The sequence below is a fragment of the Archocentrus centrarchus genome, chromosome 10 (genome assembly GCF_007364275.1).
Source record: "Archocentrus centrarchus isolate MPI-CPG fArcCen1 chromosome 10, fArcCen1, whole genome shotgun sequence".
Taxonomy (NCBI): Eukaryota; Metazoa; Chordata; class Actinopteri; order Cichliformes; family Cichlidae; genus Archocentrus; species Archocentrus centrarchus.
Window position 1 is genome coordinate 10,516,454 of NC_044355.1, and position 25,889 is coordinate 10,542,342.

The window sequence follows — 25,889 nt, forward strand, 5'->3', positions numbered from 1 at the left end:
ACTTATGAACTATAAACACCTGGCATAATCCAGACTTTTATTTAGAAATATGTATCGAAAAAATAATAAAGATTAAATAAAACTATCTACTGCGCCCCCCTCAGGATGCTTCAATGGTTCCGTCCGGTGGTAGAGACGGCGATCCGCAGTCAGTGAACGTTACAGTCGGGCAGCAGAGCAAGGGGTAAACCAATAAAAATAAAAAGTAATAAAAGTAACTTAAAGATGTTTTGGTATGACTTCAGAAAATTAGGTGTAATCTCAAACCCACATATGAGATGCATGGAAGCACGGGAAGTATGGTTTATCGTGAGAACTAGCACATTTATAAGAAGAATGGGGTGTACTTCCTGAATGCATAACTTTTTTTTTAGCTATATTTAGCGTAAATTATTAAATGATTCTGATATAATTGTGATAGCAATATTAAAACATTTCTAATTCGTAAACAGGCTCTGGCAATATTTTTTAATTGGATTAAATTTGTTTACGTAACGCCCATTTCAAGTCACGTGTGCTACAGTGACCAATGGGATGAAGTCAGGGAATTTAAAAACGAGTCGCGGTCGCTACGGCACAGGTTTTTTTTTTCTTCTTCTTCAATACCAAAACAAGTTTGTGATCTGGGAGCAGCTAGCGACGGCTATCACAGAGGAATGAGGTATTATTAGTGATAACGGGCTTTTAAAGTCATTATAGCCTTTGTTAGCAGTGGCGGTAAGTTTATAAAATGTTAAAAACTAACATAAGCTAGCGTGCTAGCTAGTTAGCCCACTAAAGATTTGAATCCGCATCCCATCCTTTCTTTAAGTAAGTCTACTTCAAAATCAACTTTTTTTGCGTAAGGCTTAGGAGAAGTCTGGTTAGTTATGGTGACAGTGTCTTTTTTTTTTTTTAAACGTAACACTAAACCTACTATGTTGCTGTTGGTAAACCAGTAACCCCTGTTTGTCCCTCGAATTTATTTGCATAAACTGGAGATGGAGGCAGACACTGAATTCCTTAATGAGTTTACGGTAATCAAATTCAGCGTATTATTATCCCTACTTTACCAAAAAGCCTTTTTTTTTTTTTTTTTTCTCCTCTAGTTCTTACAAAGTCGCTAGGAGGCAGCACTCCCTTTTGATTTGTGAAAATGCTTTTAAAACAAAATCTCAGATTCTACTTCTTTCGGCTACTCCCTTAATGCTTCACCGCAGCAGATCATCTGCTCCCATCTCCCCCTGTACCTAGCATCCTCCTGTCACACCAACCCTCTGCAATGTCCTCCTTCACTACATCCCTAAATCTTCTGTGATCTTCCTTTTTTCCTTCAGTCTGGCAGCTCCATATTCAAACTCTTTTGTCCAGTATATCTGCTATCCCTCCTTTGCACATGGTCAAACCATCTCAGGCTTGCCTCTCTAACTTTGTCTCCAAACAGCTCAAGCTGAGCTGTTCCTCTGATACTCATTTCTGATCTTGTTCACATTCAGCTCCTGTGCCACGGTCTTCCAACAATAAATTATAGCAGGTCTCGCTACCATTGTTAAAATGAAACAATTAAGATAAAGTGACTAGTCTTCCACATTTTGTTTTGTAGTGATGCACTTGTCTTTCAGTTCTCTCCTTTACAAACCGACTCCCGGCATGTTTGTTTCAGTTTATAAACCCGTATTTATTTCCATTTGGATTATAATTAAAGTTGAAGCCATCTGCTGCAACTGTTTGAAAAAGTGAAGAGAGGAGAGCTTGGAGGGAGAAAGGACAAAATGCAGACTATTGGTTCAGGGCAACCAACTGACGGACATGCAAGTACAGTAGTAGCATGTAAATTAATCAGAAGCAAACCTCAGTGCAGCACAACAAAGGGATGCCTCAGGTCCAACTCAACTCGAAGCTTTATGAAAATGCTTTTAAGCCTGACTTTATCTGTCTCCTGAACCCAAAGTGGGAGGTGGTTCTTAGGGCCTGATGCCTCCCATTCTACCTTTGAAGACTGTAGGAACCAAAAGTAAAGCTGCACTCTGAGAGCAAAGTGCATTTAATATGGGGCAATGAGGTCTCAAGGAATGCATTGTAGTAATATTATGTTGGCTGCAACAATTAAGGGCTGTAGCCTGTAAATTGGCCATTAGTTTCAGTGCTTTGTTCATAAAAGGGTGCTGAACTTCAAGCAGGCTAGTTATCAGGGCCTGATGGTCAGCTATGCTCTTAATTAGGAATGTATCTATTCTCCAAAACTATAGTTCATTCACATCTCAAATTTTAGTAAAAATGCTGATGGTATTCAGGTTAGTACTATATGACAAGTTGGAACAGGACCAGGTGACTGACACATTTACAAGGAGTGCAACCTCTTAACACTGTTTGCTATAAATCCATTTTTCTTCCACTTGTGTTATGTTAAATATCTACTGTAGAAATGTGTCAGTGGTGATAATTCAGTTGTTTTGCACAGCACCAAATCAGTTGATTCAAGGCACTTTATACTGTAAGGTACAGACCCTACAATAATACAGAGAACCCCAACAATCAAATGACTTATGAGCAAGCACTTGGCAACAGTAGGAAGGAAAACTCCCTTTAAACAGGAAGAAACCTGGCAAAACTAAGCTCAGTGAGGGGCTGCCATCTGCTGCAACAGGTTGGGGGTGAGGGTGTGATGTGTTGCAGTAGCTTATATCTACTTGTGTTTTCAGATGGCCAACATAATCTTTGCAGAACGTGAAAATGCAGGTCTCCATGCACCTACACTGAAGATGAGGCAGCGGCTTCAGTCTGCTCCAGGTATGAAAGTGGCATCTTTGTTTGTTTTTTTTGTTTTTTTTTTTTTTTAAATAAACCTCTGTATGAGTGCTAGGGGTGTGCGATATAGACCAAAAAAGTCTCTATTTTCTGTAATTTTATCTAGTGATAATAAACGATATTTTGCATTATTTAAAAATGTGTTCGTAAAAGAAATGCATGCTAGTAAAATAAGACTTAAATCAGTGTTTTTGACACATTAACTTCGGTGAGTTTTTCAAAAGCAATCGCTCAATACGGAAGCCTTGACAGAATGGGGGAGGGGTCAAAAAGCTGTTATGACGCGTTTATTTGTGAAGGAAGAAACCTGAAACACTTTAATATAGTAAGTGTCTTAATTTTTTAATGAAAGAATCAGAAGCTATAACACATGCACATGTGGGACTCAGTTCAGGAAGAGACAGGCCTGTGTGTGCTGTCTTCCTCCCCCTCTGAGCCCATGTTCCTCACTAACCATAATATTTTTACACTGTCACTATTTACACATAAACAGTCTGCGTGCTGCGGGTTGGCCTTCGTCATTGGTCTTGTCCAGTGCTAGTTTTCATGACTCAGATTTTCATCCATCAGCGATAAAGGCTTGTACAAAAAGCACATCTTCTCCCCTGATGTTTGAGTTAATCAATACAGAGCAATCTTATCCAGATTAACAGAAGATGGTGATGTTTTAATTGTATGTACTGTGGCCGAACCTTCAAGATAAGATACGCTGAGACTGGGAAGTTAGTCCGGCACTTTGACGTCTAATGTATTTATTAAATTGTCTGTTTGCTTCAGCCACTGTTAATTTTCCTGAAGTTTACTTTTAAACATTTGTCATTTAATTCTTTGGGTAAAAAAATAAAAATAAAAACCCAATACTGTCCAGGGGGATTCCCCCTACATTATAGCAAAAAAAAATCACAGAAAATGCACACCTTCATCTGATCAGAAACCCACTTTTTGGTAGACCACTTCAGCGTATTATCTGAGGCTCCAAACAGGTGAGCTCCAAGAATGTTGCTAGGTTATGAGATTAAAGACTTTATTGTCATTATATGTAAACATATAAACACAGTATGTGATTGTAACATACCTACTTTAACTATAAGGATATTAACCATAGACATGTATACGTGTGTTTATATACAGTATGTATGTCTGATATTAACATCTATCCATCCATTATCTTTATCTTGCTAGTCTGGGTCACAAGGGGGGCTAAAGTTTGCTGAGTGTTTTTGCCAGACACCTTAGCTGATGGAGGTTTGTCTTGGACAGCAGATTCCTGAAACGTTTGATATTCCTCATAGTCGTTTCTTACAAAGTCTGCAAACTGCCGAGTTTTTGATCAATATCAGTCTTTTCAAAGCCACACCACCTCCTCACCTAGGAATTAAGGTGGTAGACTGCAAGTCTGGCAATGTCTGAATTTCTTCGCCTGGTGCAGTGTGTTCACTTTTTTCCAGCTTTAGGTGTCGTTTAGGCAGCTACGCTAGCACACAATATGGGCACTCTCAATGCGCACGCACAGCAGCCTATACTAAAGCATAAAGTAGTGAATGCGTGGAGCGGAGTTTAGTTTTTGTTTTTTTTTTTTTGGTTTTTTTTCCCCAGTCATTAGCATACGCTAACGTCAGCTCGCACATTAACACAGCAATTACAGTATTATCATAGACAATCTATATCGCACACCCCTAATGGAGTGCCCCACTAATATTTTTTTTTTTTTTTTTTTTTCCCTCCCACATCCAGAGAAACTTGTGAAATCTCCTATGAAAAGCTTCAGTACCCCTCTGCCATCTGGCCGTAAGGCTTTTGGCTGCCTTAATGTAAAGGTCTCTACCCCTGCCATCAGTAAACAAGAGAAGAAACTCCTGAAACAGGTTGGACTATAAAATGATGCAAGTATAACTTAAATCTTCACTGTATTGACTTTCTTGCTCTTTTTCTCTGCTGCAGCCGGCCATTTCCCATGAGGAAACCAAAGTCAAAAATGCACCTCAGGCCAACATGGAGTATCAAGAAACTGAGAAATTCTTCTCTTATGATCCACTAGGTAACTGATGCTTTAATATGCCTGGTTATATTTTGGGGGGTGTGGGGGCAGTTTTTTTTTTTTTTTTTTTTTTTTTTTTTTTTTTTTAATTTACAGATTTGCCTCATCAGCTGTAAATAACATTCAAAATGCTGCTGCACTTTAGCACAAGTGTTTGCGTTTGCTTTCATTTGAAGTTCATTGATTTGGCCCAGTGATCAGTTGCACAAGCCAAATACATCTGACCGTATACTTAAATAACCCCTGAGGGCCCATGATGTGGTTCTTTTCCTGAGTGTTTACATTTGTATTTCCAGAGTATTTGAGGTATGATGTACCTGAAGACTTGATACCTCTGAGTAAACTTGCCTTACCTGGACTGGCCTGTTTCACACAAACACCTGATCTGTGTGAGAATGAATTTGAAGACCTGACTCCTCTCCCAAACCCACCACCTGTAACGTCAAAGCATTCAGGTACTGAGTTTTGATCAGGGATGAGTAGAAAACCATATCTAAAGCACCTGGTTTAATTCAGTCAAGCACTGCAGTGATTGAGATCTTAAACTTGCATTACTGTGAGGACTCAATTGTTTCAGTGCTTAATATCAGCATATTGCAGAACCATAATAAAGCTGCTAAGGTTTAGTTCACCTAAACTAGTCATTCTCTTGCTGCATTCAGTCTTACATGTTGCTTTTTTTCTGTACCTCATTTTGAGTTGTGCAGCCACACCAGTGTTCAGGGCTTTGATCACAACCACTGATTCTTTGCAGCATAATCACCACTGCATATACAGTGTTATGCAAAAGTTTGGGCCCCCCTTGTAATTTTCAGGAATTTCCTTTATAAATCATTGGTTGTTCGGATCAGCAATGTCAGTTAAATATATCATATAGCAGATGAACAGTGATATTCGAGAAGTGAAATGAAGTTTATAGGATTTACAGAAAGTGTGCAATAATTATTTAAAATTAGGCAGGTGCATAAGTCTGGGCACCCCAACAAAAAATATATTAGATCCTCCTTTTGCAGAAATAACAGCCTCTAAACATTTCCTATAGCTTCCAATGAGTCTGGATTCTGGTTGAAGGTGTATTTGGAACATTTTTCTTTCCAAAACATCTCCAGTTCAGTCAGGCTTGGTTTCCAAGCATGGACAGCCCGCTTTAAATCACACCACAGACTTTCAATAATATTCAGGTCTGGGGACTGAGATGGCCATTCCAGAATGTTGTACTTGTTCCTCTGCATGAATGCCTTAGTAGATTGTGAGCAGTGTTTAGGGTTGTCTTGTTGACATATCCAGCCTCTGCGCAACTTCAACTTTGTCACTGATTCCTGCAAATTTTCAAGAATCTGTTACTGACTGGAATCCATGCGACCCTCGGCTTTAACAAGATTCCCAGTACCTGCAGTGACCACACAGCCCCACAGCATGATGGAACCGCCACCAAATGTTACTGTGGGTAGCAAGTGTTTGTCTTGGAATGCTGTGTTCTTTTTCCACCATGCATACCTCTCCTTGTTATGTCAAATAATTCAAATTTAGTTTAATCAGTCCACAGCACTTTATTCCAAAATGAAGCTGGCTTGTCCAAATGTGCTTTAGCATACCTCAAGGAACTCTGTGTGTGCAGAAAAGTGTTCTTCTGCATTACTCTCCCATACAGCCTCTCCTTGTGCAAAGTGCGCTGAATAGTTGAACGATGCACAGTGACACCATCTACAGCAAGATGTTGTAGGTCTTTGGAGCTGCTCTGTGGGTTGACTATGACTGTTCTCACCATCCTTCGCCTCTGCCTATCTGAGATTTTTCTTGGCCTGCCACTTCAGGCCTGAACTAGAACTGTGCCTGTGGTTTTCTGTTCCTCACAGTGGAAACTGACAGCTGAAATCTCTGAGAGCTTTTTTGTATCATTCCCTTAAACCATGATGAACAATCTTTGTTTTCAGCTCATTTGAGAGTTGTTTTGAGGCTGCCATGTTGCCACTCTTCAGAGAAGATGCAAAGAGGAGAAACACTTGCAATTGGCCACCTTAACCCTTTCTCATAATTGGATTCACCTGTGTATGTAGGTCAAAGGTCAATGAGCTTACAAAACAAAATTTGTGTTCCAATAATTAGTGTTAAAAGTATTCAAATCATTAAAATGACAAGGGTGCCCAAACTTATGCACCTGCCTAATTTTGTTTAAATAATATATGCTATAAACTTCATTTCACTTCTCAAATATCACTGTTCATCTGCTATATGATTAACTGAAATTGGTGATCCAAACAATCTTCATGATTGTCCTTTATAAATCATTATCAGGGGTGCCCAAACTTTTGCATACCACTGTATTTAAACATTTCCAGCAAGTGAAATTTTATCATCTAAAACCTGGTCCCTGTACTCCAAAGCAAGTTCAGTATACCCAGGATATCTTTATCATGCTTAATTTACCCTGACTCCTGATGTGGGGATAAGTGGTCACACAAAGGCGGTTATAAATTCTAAGTTAATCCAGTGTTTTAGCTATGAGCATGTTCCCATGAAAAAGGTAGTGTTGGCAGAATCTGGGCAACCTGAAACACAAGTCTGCTGGCTGCAGAGCAGCTGATTTTTACAGAGATAAAACTGAAGCTGTTAAACATACAGTACAGACTGAATGCAACACAGCTGCTGTAGACAAAGTAGTGGTATGAGGAAAAGCACTGTGCTATAGTATTAGAAGCACTGCACTCTGGTCACTAAGATTCAGATGCCCACTGTATTAAACCAGGAAGGAAATGCAGCAAATGAATGCAAGTTAAGACCCAGTATCTCAGCTGTCATTGGGGAAGGAATTGATGTTCAGGAGGAAAAAACCTCCAGGCTCTTACTGTCTGCGCAGAGGTCTGAGGGATCTTACAGGAATGGTGACAATTTTCTGGAGAACTGATTTAACTGATTTCATAACCTGCTGCAGACCTAACCTGTTCTGCAGTATAAGTTACCATGGTGATGTAACACCAAAAACCCAGAAATCCATTACCTGATGAGTCCGGATCCTGCTACTTGGTACAGGCCTCTAGGCTCAAACACAAGGAAACATGACTGGACATTGACTTTTATTCACTTCATGTAATGCTCGGGAGGCACTGACCTTTAATACTCTGGGCTGGTGACTTTTAACTCAAATACTATTTTACATTTTTAACTGTATAAAATTCATGTGACAAACAGGATATCAGTTACTGACATCAATAAATGCTTTCCATCTGCTGCTGTCTGTCAAAACTTGGTGATTGTGGATTCCTAAGCAATGATACAGCAGCCCAGAATGAGACTAATGCATTTCTCTTCTGTTTCACCTCTAATCTTTCTATGCTCTTCTGTCCCCTCCCTGAGCCTGGTTCTGTCAGAGGTGTCTTCCTGTAAAGAGTGAGTTGTTGCTTCCCATCAGCGCCAAATGCCTCCTGAGGGGGGGGGGGGGGGGGGGTCATCTCATCATTGGGGGTTTCTTTTATAATATGAAGTGCTCTGAGACAACTTTTCTGAACTGCCAGCATATATAAAACTGAATTCTGTTCCATCACAAGTTTAAACCTTCCTAACTCTGACAAATGTATCTCGTGTCAAGAAATGCTGCCTCACAAGTGGTTAAAATGAAGAACCAGCACAAACTTCTTCCAGAGATATTACTAATGTAACATTTTTGTGACCCTCAATTTGGCACTGTTATTAAACCTATCTCTGCTCTAATAGCAAGATGTACAATTTAAGACTTTAGGATTTATAAATGGCATGCAGCCCTCCAATAATATGACAATTACTGAGCAACAGTAATTGTATCTTTAGCATCTGAAACACAAGTTAGAAGCTACCAGTATCATTAACTATAGGTATAATTAACCTACTGTATCATTAACTTCTATCTCTTTCCAGATTGCCGTGCAGAGCTGGATGCCTTTCTACAGACTCTCGAGGAGCTGACCGTGGAGCTTCCTCCAGAACCTGATGCTGATTATTAATGCTTTTTGTGGGTTTTTGTCTTTTGCTTTGCTTTTAATTGAAATAAAGTTGTTATCCATGCCTGCTGTGTGTTGTGTTGTAGCTCCACTTTATAACTGGTGACAGGCTGTAGGCTCTATATTACTTCCTGCTTTTAAAGTCCATCAGTGGTCACATGTGAGGGTTTCCCGCTATTGGGAGATGAGAATGGACTTTGTCTCAGTTCCTCTTGCGAGGCGAAGGTCTGTGTGATGTGTAGCGCTTTGGGGTGCGGGGGGGTGAGCACTTAAAATAACTCGGTGACGTTTTGTTTAGACCACCTCTTGAGTGGTACACCTGAAGAGTCGGTTTGGGCGCGGAGCAGGTGAGTGGCAGTGGCGTGATAGCAGTTTCATACGGAAGTCTTTAAGACAGTTTAAATTCTTAACATGTCAAAATGAGGAACTTGTAGTTTCACCAATCGTGTGTTTGAAATGTTTTAATGGTATGTTTTTAAAAGAGCTTTTCCTTCCCTGACACAGGGGACTGAGTCCAGTCGAGCGGAGGAAATGGTTTCTTGTTTATAATTTGACATATCTTTGGGGTGTTGTCCAAATAAAAAAGGAAGTGGCCTTGAACTCTGCCGAGGAATCCGGACAACATGCATGGGAGCAGTTCGGATGATACTGAACGAGCTGTCAGCAATACCGACGCCCACGTCGGTAGGGCGTCCAAAAAGGGCACCGTTGTGGAGCGAGTGTCCAGATACGGCATGCAGGTCATGCCCGTGCCCGGCGCTTCGCAGCGTAGGACGAGGCTGCACAGGCAGCAAGAAGTCTCTGACAGCTCCGCTCCGGAGAAAGAGTCGATCACAGCCGCTACGCGTAAAAAATACCTGAAGGAGCTGCTTCTGGGCAACTCGTCGAACAGCGGGTTTAGCAGCGTGCTGGCTGAACAAACCTACAGCCGCTCCTCCGAGCAGGACACAGACTGGGCTTTGTATCCGATGGAGCACGCGTGGATGCTCTCAGCGGTGGAGGGCACCTATGAAACCATAATGGACTTCATCTCTGAGGACCCCCAGCTGTTAACCAGGAGGGATTTCATCAGCGGTTACTCGGTCCTGCATTGGCTGGCCAAGAAGGGACAGGACGAGACTCTGATCAAACTTTTGCGCTACGCACAAAGTGCGGGCATCCCCGTGAATGTGAACTTGAAGGGCAGCGGTGGGCTCACGCCTCTGCATGTCGCCAGCATGCACAGCCAGTACATGGTCATCAAGCTGCTGGTCGGAGCGTTCAATGCCAACGTGGATGCTATGGATTACAACGGAAAGAGGCCCTGGCAGTACCTGAAGGAAGACGCCCCGCTGGAGATGAAGGAGCTGCTGGGGACCTGGGACGAAGAGCACAGCTGGGGATGCGCGCAATTTGTCAACAAGAATGGCAACAACAACTGCGCTGGCGCAGTGAACTTTACCGCATGTGACGAGGTCGATGGAGAGGGGGCAGAGGAAATGAAATACTTTGACCAGACTAAGACGAGGGGCGCCTGGAGGTTTGGGTCTTTTAGAAAGCTGCTACCCTCCTTCCCATTTCTTGGAAGCAAAACATGAGTGGGGAATGACACAAGCTTTCAAATATGTGCATCACTCCACTGTTTTGTGGTCCTTTAGTTTCAGACACCGCAAGTCTTGTTTTTGGGTAATTTTGCCTATTCAAGCCCTAAAGAACAAGTAAAATATTAATGCTGCAAGAACGTCCAGTTTTTCAAATGTTTTCCAGAATCATAATTCTGCTTTTTATTAGGGCATGTGATTTATCCCTGTGTACAATTACTAAGACAGATTTCTGAAGGCTTTTGGGTTTAAACAGGCACAAATTCAGTGAGAGAGCCAACATAATTGATCACTAAGAGGAATTTTTCCAATCGTTTGAAATGAAGTTGCTTCCAATGTCCACACAAACCTAAATGATACATTTTCTCCTTAAAAAGCTGCTTTAAATGGTGTGTGGACTTTCTCTGGACTCTAGAACAGTGTCTTTCTGCTTTATGCCCTGACTTATTTGCTCTGCTTGTGTCAACTATTAGTAATTGTTTGCACAGCAGCTTTTCCCCGCCCAGTTTGAGCACTCTGAAGTAACTTTTCATAATCCTGATGAGGTTTTCTTAAATAGTTGGATAGTCCTCTAGCCTAAATAACAGGGCTCAAATTCACATCAAACTATAAGTGAATACAGTTTTCCATGAAACAGCAATTCAGAAGTGTTTGCTGTGTGGTCACTGACTGAAACTACTTTCAGTCTAAGTGCTTCTCTTTGTGCAGAGTTGTCAGACTGGCCCCTCCTCCATGTTTGATTTTCCTGAGAAAACAGCCTGTAAATACACTTTGAGGGAAAAAGAAAAAAAAAAAAAAAGACTGTACAGCAGCATTTCAAGTTTGATCAAAGATCTTTTATTGTCAAACATGAGCATAACCAGAGTATCTGTACAAAATGACTGCTGCTCCAGATAACATGGCCCCCCCCCCCTGCAGTCAGGCCCAGCAGCTGGAGTTCCTGGGAGATGTTGGGTTGGAGGGATGCTGGGATCCACAGACCCTCATGTTTACAGGCCGAGCTTGGTCCTCCTCCAGTGTCTTCTCTTGGAGTTGTACCTAAAAATCAAACAAAAAATAAACCCATCAGGAGGAGGAGAAAAAAACCCCACAGACTCTGATGCTGGTAAACTATTCAACTATCAGCAACTCAGTGCAATTAATTAAAATGTCTGTATAACAAGATAAAAGGTTAAAATTGTCTCCTGTTACTGTTGTTTAAACAAGTTGTCAAACTATAAATAAATGGAATTTTTTGGCTTATCATAGCAGGAAAAACACATGTAGCTGATAAAGATGTGGTTTTTAATGCAGCCTGGCTCAGTGGAGCATTTAAATGTGCCTCCTGTGTGCTTTCCTGCTAAATGGGTGCCTTTAAAAAGATTTATTTTGTCAGGTTTGTTTGAATTTGTCTAATTTACTCCTTGTCATTTGTGTGGGCATACTGAAGGTATGCAACTCAGGTTTTCACAAAATTTCATTCAGTCTAAATCACAGACAGTATAAACCATGGAAGAATTTTCATTGTCTGAAAAGTGAAGCCAAGTGCCCTAAACATCCAGTCCTTTAAACAACCACAAGGGTTTTGGCTGCCAGAAGACTTCCAGTCATATAGAAGTTAATAGAAAAATGGCTCCCTTTCTGTGACCTCAGTGAAGCCTTTCCTGATGACTCTATGGGCTCAATTACTAGTTTCAGATCACATTAAAAGTTTGTTAATTATGGTCTTGAGAGTCAGAAAGATGGATCATCCAGGACATTTTCACTGGCTAAGGATTTGTCAATCACAAATCATTAGCCAGTAATGTTCCTTGGTGTCAGTCAGATGTCTCACGCATCACGTCAGCTTTCAAAACGCCAAGACTGTTTCATAACCGAACTTCCCTAAACCAATGCCTGACATGACATGACTGTCTATGACCAAAATACATGTGAAGCCATTCAATTCACCAAGAGGAGGATCAGTTCGCTCGGATACACTTAACTGATAAAAGATTAAACTGCCCTGCTTGTGTCAATTTAAGTGGTGAAACCCATATAAACAGTAACTTCATCAGTCTCTATTAAGTGATAAGAGCTTCTTCAATAATGACAGAAATGTCAGCATACTTAAAGAAACTAAAGATATAAAGACTGGGCTTTCTGGTGAGTTTTATAGAAACAGCTTTATGAAGGCCAGCTTATAACAAGTTGCTTGATACCAGGGTAATATTCAAATGAATGGTTGGCTCACTGGTTTAGAGTATGCAAAATCTTTTGATGCACATCTAGTTTCAGATCTCCAACTGAGCACAACATGCTTAGTGAAACATTACATCATTGAAGTCAATGCAAAACCTGATAGTGATTTCAAATTATTCACTTCTAATCCCCCTTTTAAAAGATAATTAGAAGTACTGTAAGTTTTTTACAGGCACTAAATCACTGCAGCATTCATGGGAATCATTGAAGGCCACAGCGATTGCACAAAAAAGATGCAGCCAATCCTGCAGAAAAGCAGATTGGTCATTAGTGTACAGCTACAGAGCTTCCTCATCACGGGCGCAGCGAGAAGGAGAAGAGCTCTGCAGCAGAAATATGCTCTCAGCAGGGTTAATGACAGCACTCCACTGCAAACAAGTGCTGCAATTGCAGACCTGCTTTACATGAGATCAAGTTCCTCCCTGCAATTACACACTTAGACATCTCTGAACTTCCTGATAGCATGCACAGCTCAGCGATGAAACTGAGTGCCAGCGGGCCATTAAGACAGACACTCGCCTTCACCGAGATTTGAGCCATTCATAAACTTCAGACTGCCCATTCCGCGACTTGGAAAGTTTAGCTTAAATAATGCAGTGTGATATAGAAAAGGTAAAAACATATTTGAGGCTTGAATGTGTCACTGATGAAATAAACTAAAATATAAGTCACACATCAGTGTAAATTCAATCAAGTTCACCAACATCAGCTACATTGTTTATAGCTACACCTATCTATAGCAGCCTCAACAGAAACATTAAAAACTTCACAAAGACAAATTTATTGTGCGACAGCTGCATTATGCCCCATTAGTTTTAATAATTAATTGTTAGCAGGTAAAACAAACCTAATGTTGAATATATTCATACACTTGGGACTTTTTCCACAGAACAACCAGAAGTTCCAGTTTGGTTTTGTTTTTAGGTGTATCAAGTAGAAACATGCTCTCCTTAACAATCCTGGATTTATACATTTTGCAGGTTTGTGAAAATTAACACTCGTCATCTTTGTGTGAGGAGTGTGAATCTTCACAATAACTGAGTGCACAGTGTGAGGTGAAGGTGGGGGGCAGCTCCCAGAAGCTGAAGCATTTTGGACAACCTCCAAGGCACTTTTAATATCATTTGGTGCACTTAACAGTCTCCTGAACAAAGGCACAGTTCTTACCTTATACTGTGCCATTGGCTATGTATAATAATCAGTTAGTACACGCTCCTGAAAAATTTTTCGGTGACATCATTGAAAAAAAAAAAAAAACAATGTATAAAAGGATAGAAAAAATGACGAATAATTCCCTGCCTTTATCTTGATTTTGTTTTTCTTCCAATTTATTTCCAACATGAATATGATCTGATCACGTAACAGTTGCCAGTTTCATTGTCACTGAAGTCCTTTGCTTCTCAAATTCAGAGCTAAGTGGTTCACACACTTGCTTATCCGCAAGATCCATTTTAAACTGTCATTTAAATTGAACTATTATTGCGATCGCTGATGTCGAACTGTCCAGTGCTAAAGCCTTTCTGACAGGCTGCTGCTGATTGGTTCAAGCAGAGAACTGTGTCACAATGGCCAATCGTGCATCACCTTACAAAGTACACTACTACACCTGAGCACATGACCAAATCTCTCAATACGACGACCCTCTAGGGATATACATTCACACACTCATTCAGCTTGATTGGCTGATTGCTAGTGAGGATATCTCAGTCATCAAGGTTGCTGCAAGGTGCTTTACACACAGTGATATGCAAGCTTGATTTTTCACTCTTCAATGAAGGTTTAGGCACATTATGACAGCACAAGCGTGATCGGACGGCTCAAACAGCCAGGACTGCCTTAAAGAGCAATGAGGTTGTAGACAGTGTGGGTGAGCTCAGGTCTTTAAACACGCCCCTCTTTGAAGATTCATCTGGGTTTCACCTCATGTAAAATTATTCAAATCTCTCCTCTCCACTTGCCTGCCTTGTGGCTGGATTACAGGGAAAGGATGAATTCACACAATCACCAAATAAAAGAAGCAGGGATGTGCAGGACAAGACACCCAGGTGATGCTGCTGCCCTCACTAATCGATTATTCATAGTTACATTTATAACAGTAGTTGTGGCCAATGTAGGACAAACGACTCAGGCCACTGTTTTATCTGTAATGAATGTAGGCTGTCAGTCCACTGTCTACCTCAGCAATGTCAGGTGTCCAGATCTATTTACTCTGAAGGCGGCTGTAAAACTTTGTGAAAAAAAGTCTGATGTAGCTCAGTGAGTTTGTGAAGCTCATATCTGTCTGATGACAGTGATACTGAGGTGAGGTGAAGAGATCCTGAAGTTTTCTGTCAGTAAGCACTGCTGTTGTCAAAACTTTCTTTCAAGTGGATCTAACTTTCTCACACTTGCGGAACTAATGAATAAATTCTTGTATAATGTGAAAATGTAATCGAAGTGTTTATCAGGGAGAAAGTGTGATTTTTAGGACACTTTGTAGCCTAGTTAGGTGCCATAACATTACCTGTTGACAGGAGGGTCATATGTTTGATCTGCTGACAATGTTGGGAATAAATAGGCATCATTATGCATGTTTTCTTATGTTAGAGCCCTGACATCAGTTCAGAAGATGAGGCTTGAGGTGAGGAGGATATGAAAGAGGACAGAACAGTGGTGGAGGATGCACATGAGGGGAGGAGAAAGAGATAATGAAAACAGAAATGTACAAATCTCAAACGTCGTTATATATGGTTTGTAAGCAGGGTTGTAAGTAGCCGTTGATCGCCTGGTTCAGCCCCGGGCTGAGAATTTCAGTTGTTAGCTATCTGAACGGATCACTATCACCACAGTTTGCAAGCAGTCATAGAACACCTGGCACCTATGGGCACCTGGCTACGAGGGGCACCTATGGGCACCTGGCTACGAGGGGCACCTATGGGCACCTGGATACGAGGGGCACCTATGGGCACCTCGATACGAGGGGCACCCCTGGACACTCGAGCTTGCAGGATGCACAGTGCAGGTAAAATCAGTCATCATAAGCTCACCTGATCTTGTTGCCGGTCTTCATTCGGATCCACTGAGGAATCGGCCTGTTCTGTTTCTGCTTCTTGGCGAGGAAACGCTTGATTCTGAAAGTCTTGTGGGACGACTAGAAGCAGTAAAGAAAAGCACCGTATGAACACAATCATTAAAATCACAGTCTACTTTTATTCCAAATGCTTCATATTAAAAAAAATGTTCTTAAAGCTTTTTGTGTTAAACCGAAGAAGCTGTCCCCCAACACGCTACCGGCTAGCATTACTAAGTACTTTTAAAACGCTCATATCGCGTTTTTCCAGAGTACATACAAATCCTTATTGTAACATTAGTATTTCTTTTAACACTTCAACGTATCGGGGCCGATTTACGAGCCCTGCTGACTCGGATGTTTGCAGATTTTTTATTTACCATTTTGTGCGCAGTCCTTTCCCCACTATGGCGGTGGTCGAAGAGAGCGAGAGACGTGACGCCACAGCTTTTTGACCAATAAGGGCACAACAAAAATGTTCAGCACTCTAACCACAGCGACATCACCACGTCATTAGCGGCAGTACATGTAAGAATTTTTAAAGTTTTTCCGCCTTTTACCCTAACGATAATTAACACGGAGCCTGAGCCCTGAACTACGAAGCATTATTATTGATTTTAGTTAAGGTTTTTAGTTATGTTCGTAGTATATTTATCTTAATAAATCACATCCCTGGAAAATATGGTCACCGTACCTGAAAAATTTCTTGGTGCACATATAGTAAGAGGCTCTGAAGGGACTGTCGTTTTTAAGAGCATCTAAAGTCTTTGTCTTTGCGCCTGATGAGCTCCATAGCTAAAGTGAACAGGAAATATTCATACAGTAACTTTATTCCGGATTTTTTTTTTTTTACTCCAGTTTTAACACTTTTTTTTCTATAATCCTCAATATAGGATCCTAAAGCAAGACACCTCCTTGTACTTGTTGGCCTTCTATGAAATTTGAAAGACTAAGATACATGTATATTCTGTTTCTATTTTTTTCTTTACTTGCCCTTGTTCTTCTTCTTTCAGCTGCTCCCTTTAGGGGTTGTCACAACCTATCATCTGCCTCCATCTCATCCTATCCACAGCATGCTCCTCTGTCACACCAGCCCTCTGCATGTCCTTCTTCGCTACATCCATGAACCTTCTTCTTCAGTCTTCCTCTTTTCCTCCTGCTTGGCAGCTCCATCTTCAGCATCCTTTGTCCAGTGTATCCACAATCCCTCAGATTCACCTGTGTTTTAATGATAAAACCATGATACTGATGAGTCTGTTAACTTACAAAGTCTGCATTTTTGCCAGTTTTTTAAAATGAGCCACACTGCTGGCAGCAAACATGTCTGTGTTTGTGATTGGTCATATGCTCTTTCATGAGAACGTGGCCATAGCGAGATTGGTGTGTTGATAACCACCTGTGTGTCATCACCTAGCCTAGTTGTTTGCATAATTGAAGCCAGATAAGGAAGATACATCATGGGGGTATGTTGAAATTGCTTTGTAGTGCAAACCTTAGGTGTCTATACTCAATAAACCTTTATATTTATATTTTTATATTTACATTATAACAGAGACACATGACACTCAAATCCTGAGTTTATAGGAGAAACAGAAAGACAGAAGTAGAAGTACAACTCCAAGTGGGGAAAAAGGCTTTTTAGAACCTTATTTAGCTATCCTATAGTCATGGTCAGAGGTTTCCATACACTCAGCATGGGCATGAATGTCATGGTAATTTTGTGCTTTTAATGACCTCTTTGAACTGTTCTTTTTCCAGGGTGGAATGATTGTACTACACACATCTTTAATGACTTTATAAATCAAGAATTGGATGCACAAATTTGAATTTATTTTGGATTTTCTCTAATAAAGACAGGGTCAAAAGTAAACATATAAACTCAAATATATAGATACATCCCCACTAAGATTTGGTTAAATGTCCCCTAGCAACCAATCAGATGCTTTTGGTAGTCATCAACAAGCTTCTGGCATAATTCTTGCTGGATATTTGACCACTCTTCTCTGCATAATTGGCAGAATTAATTTAAATTAGTTTTTGGTATGGACCTGGATTTTAAGAATATTCCACAAATTTTCAATAGGGTTGCGGTCCAGAGAATTAACAATAGCCTGTTTCATCCATTTCAAAACCAGTTTTGATGTGTGCTTGGGATCGTTGTTATTTTGGAACACCCAGTTGTGTCAAAGTTTCAACCATCTAGCTGTTGATTTGAGGTGAAGTCAAAGAATTTTGAGGTAGTCCTTCTTCATTATTCCACTCACTTTGTGAAATATACCAGTACCACTTGCATGCAAAACAGCCCCAGAGCATGATGCTATCACCACCATGCAGTGTTCTTGGGTTTCAAAGCCTCACCTTTACTCCTTCAAACATGCCTCTTGCCATTGTGGCCAAACAGCTCAATCTTTGTCTCATCTGGCCATAAAACTTTTCTCCAGAATGCACTTGGCTTATCCGTGTGGGCAGCTGCGAATTTCAGTCAAGCTTGAAGGTGTTGATTGTTGGTCAGCACCCTCTCAGTCCGTGGTGATGTAAAACTCTCTTCATTTTGGACAGTGGATGCTGGTGTTCCAGCAGTTTGCAGTTCATAGAAGGGTCGAGCCTTGGTTGTTTTTGAACATCTTAACCAATTTCATCTCTTTGGAGGGTCACAGTTTGGGTTTTCTTCTAAACTTTGGCAAAGCGGTGGCGCATCTTGGAATCTTCGATTAAGAGAACTTCCCAACTTGTGTAAATTTACAGTTCTTCATCTTCACTATGTTCCTTGAACTTTCCCATTATTCTGAGTACTGGTCAATCCAATGAGTGCTGTCAAACAGATCCTAACTCTTTGTGTTCTTTAGGTTTGGTGTCTCCTCCTCTGACCAACCACATGCTCAATTTACTGGTGCAGCATTCTCTGCTCCAACCAATGAATATCTGTTTATACTGCTAATGACAACAATGAAAGGACCTGCCTGAAAGGGCACCTATCAGTTAGTCACAACAGTTGATTCAATGTGAGCATCCTGTCTCCATGTCTTTTTGTTACTGCAAACATCTGTTGCTGGTTAGTTTTATAGTGGTAATTTCACTGTGTGCAGGCAGCTATGAATGCTTGTAATTGGTTTTGAGGCACCTGCTGTACTAATGTGTCTACTATGGTATAGGAACAGCTCGTGTTATTTTTTCCCCATAGGTTAGGAGTACCTTGGTTCCGTGTCCTTATTTTAAGTCAGTCATTGGCCCTTACTTCTCCTGGTTTGTGTTGTTCTTTTTAAACATTGTTTAATGACTTATTTTCTCACATTTAAAGATTGTAACGTTGCCTTCACCTGGTCATGAATGTTTTTCTGTTCCACTCCTGGAGAACTGGGGTCTTAAAAGTTGGCAATGTCAACAAACAGTCTGGTTTAATTTCAAAGTGAAAGTTGCAGGGCTCCTGCAGACTCATTTACAGTTGCACTAGTTTCTCCTTTTTCTGAGCCTTCTCCACAATATAAGACGGTGCCTTTTTCAGTTAGGACTGATATCCACTCCAAATACTGGATCACTGTATACCTTTAAAAAAAGATACACACACTTTAGTGAAGATCTCTTTTATTACCAGTCAAGAGGCTACAGTATGTTAACATCACCAGCAGTAATATGTTTTCATGCTGCATTCAGTTTAGAGCATCACAGATGAATATTTCAAGGACAGTTTGAGAGTAGAAAAAGAGGAAAGGCCACAGATTGGTCAACTCAGCTCTAACTCCACATGCCAGTCAAGTCAGAAATGGCTGTTTCTCCTCTGTCAATGACACAATGAAATGAAACAGTTGATCCCAGATAACAGAAGTACAGATTATTTCCACAAGTTTATGGTACATATGGATTATACAGCTATCCAAGCAGACTAACTCCAAGCCCTAAACATGAAACCCTCACAGCAGTAATGTGTGAGTATAAAGGCCTCAAAATGGTATCATCAAGAACCTTAAAGCCAGAACAGGTTTCCTATTATTATGGGCTAGGTCTGTTTATTTTATATTTTTGTCTGATCTCATGTGTTCGAGACTCCTGCCTTATAGAGGGGATGAGAGGAAACTCATATTTACTATAATTTTCCAGTTTTAGTCAAAATACCATTAAGCAAAAGTTTAGAAAAAACTGTAATAAAGCATATGCTCAATATTTTTGCATATCTCTGAAGTTCTGGGTAGCTGCTCCTCTAACTTCCTGTTTTTTTTTTTCCTAACACAACACTGAACTGTGGAGGTAAAATCTGCAGAAAACTGGCTTAATGACAGTTACAAGGTCTGCCAGTGTAAGTCCTCACAGACTTAGCAGGAGCACACCTCAAAGTCTATGAGTGTGGATGCTGGGATTGAGCCAAAGATGTAATTTTCATGTGTACACTTCAAACTGAAAATGGCACTGCTACAACAGAAAATTAATTAAAGAGAGTGTAGTAATTAGGCTGTAGAGCTTGGCAATGTAGACATACTGACTGATTGGAAAGTTTGAGTGAGATTTAGATGAAAGACAAGCTGAAAGCTAAAGTCTGAAGTGCCTACTGCACGTTTTCCATCAGAGAAACTTTACTGAAGTAAGGTCACTTTGAGTTTACGTGGTCCAAGAAAGCTTTGGCTTCACTAATGTGCCCTACAGCCAAACTCTTTCCACAGGTTACCTCTTTGAACAAATAAAACTAAACAGGGTCACATTTAGGCACTAAGAGGTTCCCACAATCACACCTCTGCCTCTGAGACCGGGAGACCCCAATGCAGCGCTGCTTGTGGCCCCGAGACGCCACACTGCTGCTCTGAGCCCCACAGGCCTGTCTCCTCTCTCCTCGCCAAACTTAAAAATGCTGCAGGTAGAAATCTGCTCAGTCATCTCCTTTCTCAGCCACTTTCTTAGCCTCGGTCTCTGGCTTCCTGTCGGCAGAGTGGGATTCAGCTCCTCCTCCTCCTGCAGTGCGGTTACGGCTTCTGGCGCCTGGCTGGTACAGCTGAATAGCAGGCCGGTCCTGTCGCAGAGAAAGAGCAGGCTCAGAAACACAAGTGCATGAAATCATGCGATGATTTCAGAACCATGAGCTGGTACCTTATTTCGTAGCCGCTCTCTTTTCCCACCCTCGTCTTTCTTGTTGTCTTTAGCAGGCTTCTCTGGCTTCTCACTGTGTGGGGAGTCTGCAACATTTTCACCTTTCTTTTTCTCAGAGGCTTTATCTTTTTTAACCTGCTCCTCGCGCTTTTTGGATGAGTTCTCTCCATCCTGCAGTTCCCTCCTTCTCCGCCGTTCCTCGTCCTGTCGCTTCAGGCGCTCTCTCTCTTTCTGCCGCCGCTCCTTCTCACGCTCTCGGTCGCGCTCTCTGTCTCGATCTGTGTCGCGCTCCCTAAACTCCTTCCGCCCGTCATCATCCCCCCTGGGGGTAAACCACAAGCTTGACTGAAACTACAAGTGCCATAACAGACACCAGCAGTACATTTATATGTACATTTAATTTTTATAAAAATATATTTTTAATTATAAAAATGTTTCCCATCATCAATTTGTCAGTTGACTTCTCTTACAACTTTTCATTATTTTTTTTTTTTGTAAACAGGAAGTGGCCCGTTGTTGTGGAGTGGATAATGAAAATTGTGTGAAAATATAACAATTTTTTTTTACATCATAGGTTTTGATTTTATTGGAATTTTCCACTTCTCATCATTACATTATAATTTTTTAATGAACCACTGAATATCCTGAAGTTAATGCAGTTTGACAACCAAGTAACCAGAGCAGTTATGCAAAGGACAAACCTGCTGCCTCTCGGGAATATTTGGACAATATTTGTAGTCTGACATAGCCTGGAGTCACTTGCATTAGCTGGGTTGACAAAACCTAAAACTTAGATCAGAGATAACTATCTCGGTCTTTCTGCTTCATCATCTCTGTGGATTGATAAAAGAAGGGAGTTCTGTACGAAACAGATCAACTGATGTCCAAATACACCAATCAGAGACACTAACAGAGAAATAGGTGTTAGAGATCTACAATATATGTGCAAAAATATTGAGCTACTTCTTAATTAAAATCAAGCATATGTGGAAGAATTGGTAATTCCTCCTCCTCCTCAATATTCCACAGATATTCCACGGGAAGTGGTATTAATGCAAAGTGGAAGAATCTAAGAACCACAGCACCTCAGCCACAAAGTGACAGACCAGGTACAGTTAATGAGTGCTTAGCCTTGTAGTGTGTAAATGTCGCCAACTTTTTGCTGACTCGATAACTGTAGAGCTCAGACCTCCTCTGGCATTAACATCAGTACAAAAACTCTGCACTGGGAGTTTCATGGTATGGGTTTCTATGGCCAAGCTGCTGAACTCTCACACTGACCCACTTTAACTGTGCAATACCCACATCTCTGTGTAATATTATACTATTCATACTGAACAATATCTATCACTCCTATATTCTGTAATATCCAGTATTCATTCACTAGTGCAATATTCACCATCTTCATTATTATATGTATACACTTATTTTACTTTTCTTACAATGTATATATTTCTTATGAATGTATATATGCACCAATGTATATCTTTTTATACATTCTCTTATTTTCTGTATTTTTAATACATTTTATTTTCTGTATATATTTTTATACATTTTATTTTTCGTATATTTTATACACTGTTTTATTTTCTGTATATTTTTAGATTATATTAGATTATTATATTTTTTATTATTATTAGAGAGTTTGACTTTCTATTGCATGGCACTGAACAGGAGTGGCCCTCCAATCTCATTGTACATCCTGTATAATGACAATAAAGGCATTCTATTCTATTCTGCCTGCAAGCCTGGACACCAAGGGGATCACACCCAGGACATCAAAAGTGTTGGATGGAGTGGTTGAAAGCACGTCGCCACTGGACTCTGGAGAAGTGGAAATGTGAATGTTACCTGCCTGACTGCACTGTGCCAACTGTAAAGTTTTGGTGGAGGAGAAATAATGTTATGGGGTTGTTTTTCTGGGTTTGGCCTGAGTCTCTTAGTGCCAATGAGGGGAATATTAATACTTCAGGTTACCAAGACACTGTGGAAAATTGTATGCTTACAACTTTGAGAGAATAGTTTGGGGAAGAGCCTTTTCCATTATGACTGTGCCCCTGTGCACAAAGCTGGGTTCACAAAGACATAGTTGGATGGGTTTTAATGTAGAAAAACTTCACTGGCCTGCACAGATCCCTGACCTCAACCTCACTGCATACCGCAGGGACTGTGAGCCAGGCTTTCTTGTCCAACATCAGTGTCTGAGCTCAAAAATGCTTATCTGGATGAATGGCAAAAATTCCCAACAGAGCAGAAGCTGTGGATGCCTATGAGTTTAGAAAGTGAATCCACTAACTTCTTTCCTCGATCTTCCTTGTTTTCGAAGTTCTGACGTCTCTTATGATCAGCACTCCCCATGGATCTGTCCTCTTTATTTGGCTTCTCTGATTTCTTGAGCTTCTCCTTTGGCTTCTCAGGTTCTCCTTCTTCACCTCTGTCTGGCTTCTTCAGGAGCTACAACAGTAAAATTAAATACACAATAAGACACTGAAAGTGGTACACAGTTTCAAACTGCTTGATTCAACTGCAGCACACACCTTTATCTTTGGCTCTTCTTTAACATGGTCCTTGTCTTTCTCCAGCGGTTTCTCAAGCTTCTTCATCTTCTCTGCCTCTTTGCGTTTCCTCCTCTCCTCCTCCCTCCACTTGCGACGCTCCTCATCGCGCAGACGTTTGCGCTCAAGTTCCCTCCTTCTTCTCTCTTCTTTCTTCTCCTCCCTGAGTCTCTGAACAGCATTAAAACATGGTGTGTAAAGGCCAGTCTCTAAAATTCTGTTACGTATACATACCTAGATCAGAACTTACTTACCTGTTTATTCTTCAGGAAGTCCAGCAGAGGAGTTGTTTTTTTACCTTGCAAAAAGGAAGTGATTAAAAATTACTCAACCTGCAGCATCTTTAATTTAGAACTACCAATACTTGTCTGCTAAACATACCAGTGAGTTCCTTTGATTTAGCCTCAATCTCCTCCAACAGGGTCTCAGGCGTGGATGTCAGCTTCTCTTCATCCCCATTGTAAAATTCAAGGAATTTCTTGTAATCGGGATCTGAAAGAATGAAATAACACAAATAAACATGTTAATACTTATAGTAAGACTGGTTCTCTGTATCGTCATACATCACTAAGTACTGATAACCCTCGTAATGTTCTGGGTCATTTTTGACCCCAAATTATATCTGTTGCTATCAAAATATGTTTTATATTCATCAAATGACCTGAAAAATAAGAGGGGTTGTTTGATACTATGCACTTTCAATTTAAAGTAATTTAGAATTTTGCATTTTTATTGAATTTAATAATATCTGTTGTAATATGGGATCAAAAAAGACAGTCAAACCATCCCGGGTCATTTTGACTCCAGAGGACAATAGGTGTATGGCAATCGGGAGGACATTACGAGGGTTAAATTGAACTTCAAGTGGGAATTTTATACTATAATGTACAACAGAGACTTATCTATTTATCAGCAGAGGTAAATATATTTACCTTCGACAATCGTTCCACATTTTGCATCCTTTTTCTTACTTCTTTTCTTGGCAGTTTTTTGAAAAGGTGCAAACTCCACAATGGCAGGATATTCCTGACCTGTTTGTAAACAGCATGTGGAAAGAGATGAAACTTCAGCTCCTTCCTGTGGAAATCTTTAAATGTCTTTAGTTACTTCCCGCCATTCATACCTTTGCTGTCAATGAATACATATCCATCAAAGCGATCTCTGAAGAGGACTATATCCTCTTGCTTTCTGAAGTTGATATAAGCCCTTGCGAACAGGTGAGGGTAAAGGCTAAAAGAAGGGAAACACCCGCTTCAGATAACGAGATAATATTTAACTGTGAGACATCTTTACAGGTAAACTTACCTGGTGTCGTTAGAGAAGAACTCCAGGTAGTCCACCTCTGGGAGCGGCTGCAGCTGCTCCTCCAGCTCCTCTCTGGTCAGACTTGGTGGTAATCGTCTGATCACAATCTATAAAAAACAAAATGACAGGTGAACTACCTCGAGAATAAAGATAGGGGTGATAAACAGTTTTCTTAGGTTCACGCACCGTTTACAAAGTTCATATGCACGCGAGACATGATAAAACAATACTACATTAAAAAAACAAAACAAAACCACGCTAATTTTATTAACCTTTTAAACATCCGCAACTGGCGGGTTATGGCAACATGAGCTACTGCAGCTAGCAAGTTTTACCTTTGTCATGGCCTCCTTCTTTTCCTTGGACTTCTCAGTCTTTTCTCCATCTTCACACTTTATCTCCACTTTTTTCTCCTTCGGTCGAGTGTTTTCTTTGTCTTCTTTCATTGCTGAAAAAGCTACTTTATGCCGAATTTGGGTCTCATCTCATTCAGCAGACTTGTTTACCTTTCAGCGAGTTAGCCGCTGCTAGTGAACGAACTAACTGGAACTTCCTTCCTTGACGATTGGAGCTGCGCTTCAGTATCACCGCCGGGTGGGGTCGCTGTAGATAAAAAACAATCGCGGTTCATCAAATTAATTAGATTTTTTTGTTAATATTTATAATCCGTTTGTACCGGACAGGAATTATTATCATTCGTTACTTTGTGCCATTATAAAAGAATGATGTTAGAGTGAGGCAAAATGAGCTTCCGCTTTTGAGCTACACTTCAAATTAAAAGCTCACACTAATTTTATTATTTGAGTTTGTGCATGTTGAGTTCGTGCCCCCCCCCCCCCCCCCCCCTTTTTTCCCCCTTTCTTTCTAACGTGTAAATGTGCCACGTTGAACTTTAAAAAAAAATCAAGGTATTACAACCTCCCTTTGGCTTTTTTTTTTTAATCACATATAAAATGGAAAGTTTCCGGCGCTGAGAAAAAAAAATTGCCATCCATAAGGCAAAATGTCAGGTTATTATCTAAAATAAAATTTGAGTGATTGAGTCGAAGTTTTGATATAACAACCCGAAATTCAAAATTTAGAGATAATAACCCCGACATTCTGACTGTTCTGTCTGTTTTTTTCAGTGGCAGAAACAAGCTTCCAGATGCAAAAACATCAACTTACATATGATTTTAATTATTAGAAACCTTCATTAAAACTAAATTAATTTTCTCTCTAAATATCTAAGTCCAATCAGCGTTTCATTTTTAACTGTAAAAGCAACCTTTAAATAAACATATATCTATGTATAAGTACGCCCCAGGT

The 25,889-nt window shown here is 40.5% G+C and overlaps 4 protein-coding genes across 5 annotated transcripts; 2 read left to right on the forward strand and 2 right to left on the reverse strand.

The window, feature by feature from the left end:
* Positions 1-522: 522 nt before the first annotated feature.
* pttg1 (PTTG1 regulator of sister chromatid separation, securin) lies at positions 523-8,863 on the forward strand. The gene is made up of 6 exons (XM_030739753.1): positions 523-661; positions 2,682-2,769; positions 4,522-4,652; positions 4,729-4,825; positions 5,122-5,280; positions 8,717-8,863. The coding sequence occupies exons 2-6, from the start codon at positions 2,682-2,684 to the stop codon at positions 8,800-8,802; spliced, it is 561 nt and encodes a 186-aa protein (XP_030595613.1). The 5' UTR covers positions 523-661; the 3' UTR covers positions 8,803-8,863.
* A 104-nt stretch (positions 8,864-8,967) lies between these two features.
* sowahd (sosondowah ankyrin repeat domain family d) lies at positions 8,968-11,200 on the forward strand. Its single transcript, XM_030739752.1, has 2 exons — positions 8,968-9,146; positions 9,304-11,200. Exon 2 carries the CDS (start codon positions 9,423-9,425, stop codon positions 10,374-10,376), a length of 954 nt encoding a protein of 317 aa, XP_030595612.1. The 5' UTR covers positions 8,968-9,146; positions 9,304-9,422; the 3' UTR covers positions 10,377-11,200.
* Positions 11,201-11,240: 40 nt separating this feature from the next.
* On the reverse strand, positions 11,241-16,150 carry rpl39 (ribosomal protein L39). Its single transcript, XM_030739754.1, has 3 exons — positions 16,029-16,150; positions 15,626-15,729; positions 11,241-11,417 (listed from the first exon to the last, which is right to left on the reverse strand). Exons 1-3 carry the CDS (start codon positions 16,029-16,031, stop codon positions 11,369-11,371), a joined length of 156 nt encoding a protein of 51 aa, XP_030595614.1. The 5' UTR covers positions 16,032-16,150; the 3' UTR covers positions 11,241-11,368.
* A 3,078-nt stretch (positions 16,151-19,228) lies between these two features.
* upf3b (UPF3B regulator of nonsense mediated mRNA decay) lies at positions 19,229-25,303 on the reverse strand. 2 transcript variants are annotated; one of them, XM_030739993.1, is made up of 11 exons: positions 24,917-25,303; positions 24,582-24,688; positions 24,400-24,506; positions 24,209-24,307; positions 23,658-23,768; positions 23,531-23,574; positions 23,259-23,447; positions 23,018-23,175; positions 20,722-21,043; positions 20,500-20,644; positions 19,229-19,835 (listed from the first exon to the last, which is right to left on the reverse strand). In XM_030739993.1, exons 1-10 carry the CDS (start codon positions 25,025-25,027, stop codon positions 20,504-20,506), a joined length of 1,389 nt encoding a protein of 462 aa, XP_030595853.1. In that variant the 5' UTR covers positions 25,028-25,303; the 3' UTR covers positions 19,229-19,835; positions 20,500-20,503. The 2 variants fall into 2 exon arrangements, with proteins under 2 accessions (XP_030595853.1, XP_030595852.1); XM_030739992.1 differs by having other exon boundaries at positions 19,229-20,644.
* Between the last annotated feature and the right edge of the window lie 586 nt (positions 25,304-25,889).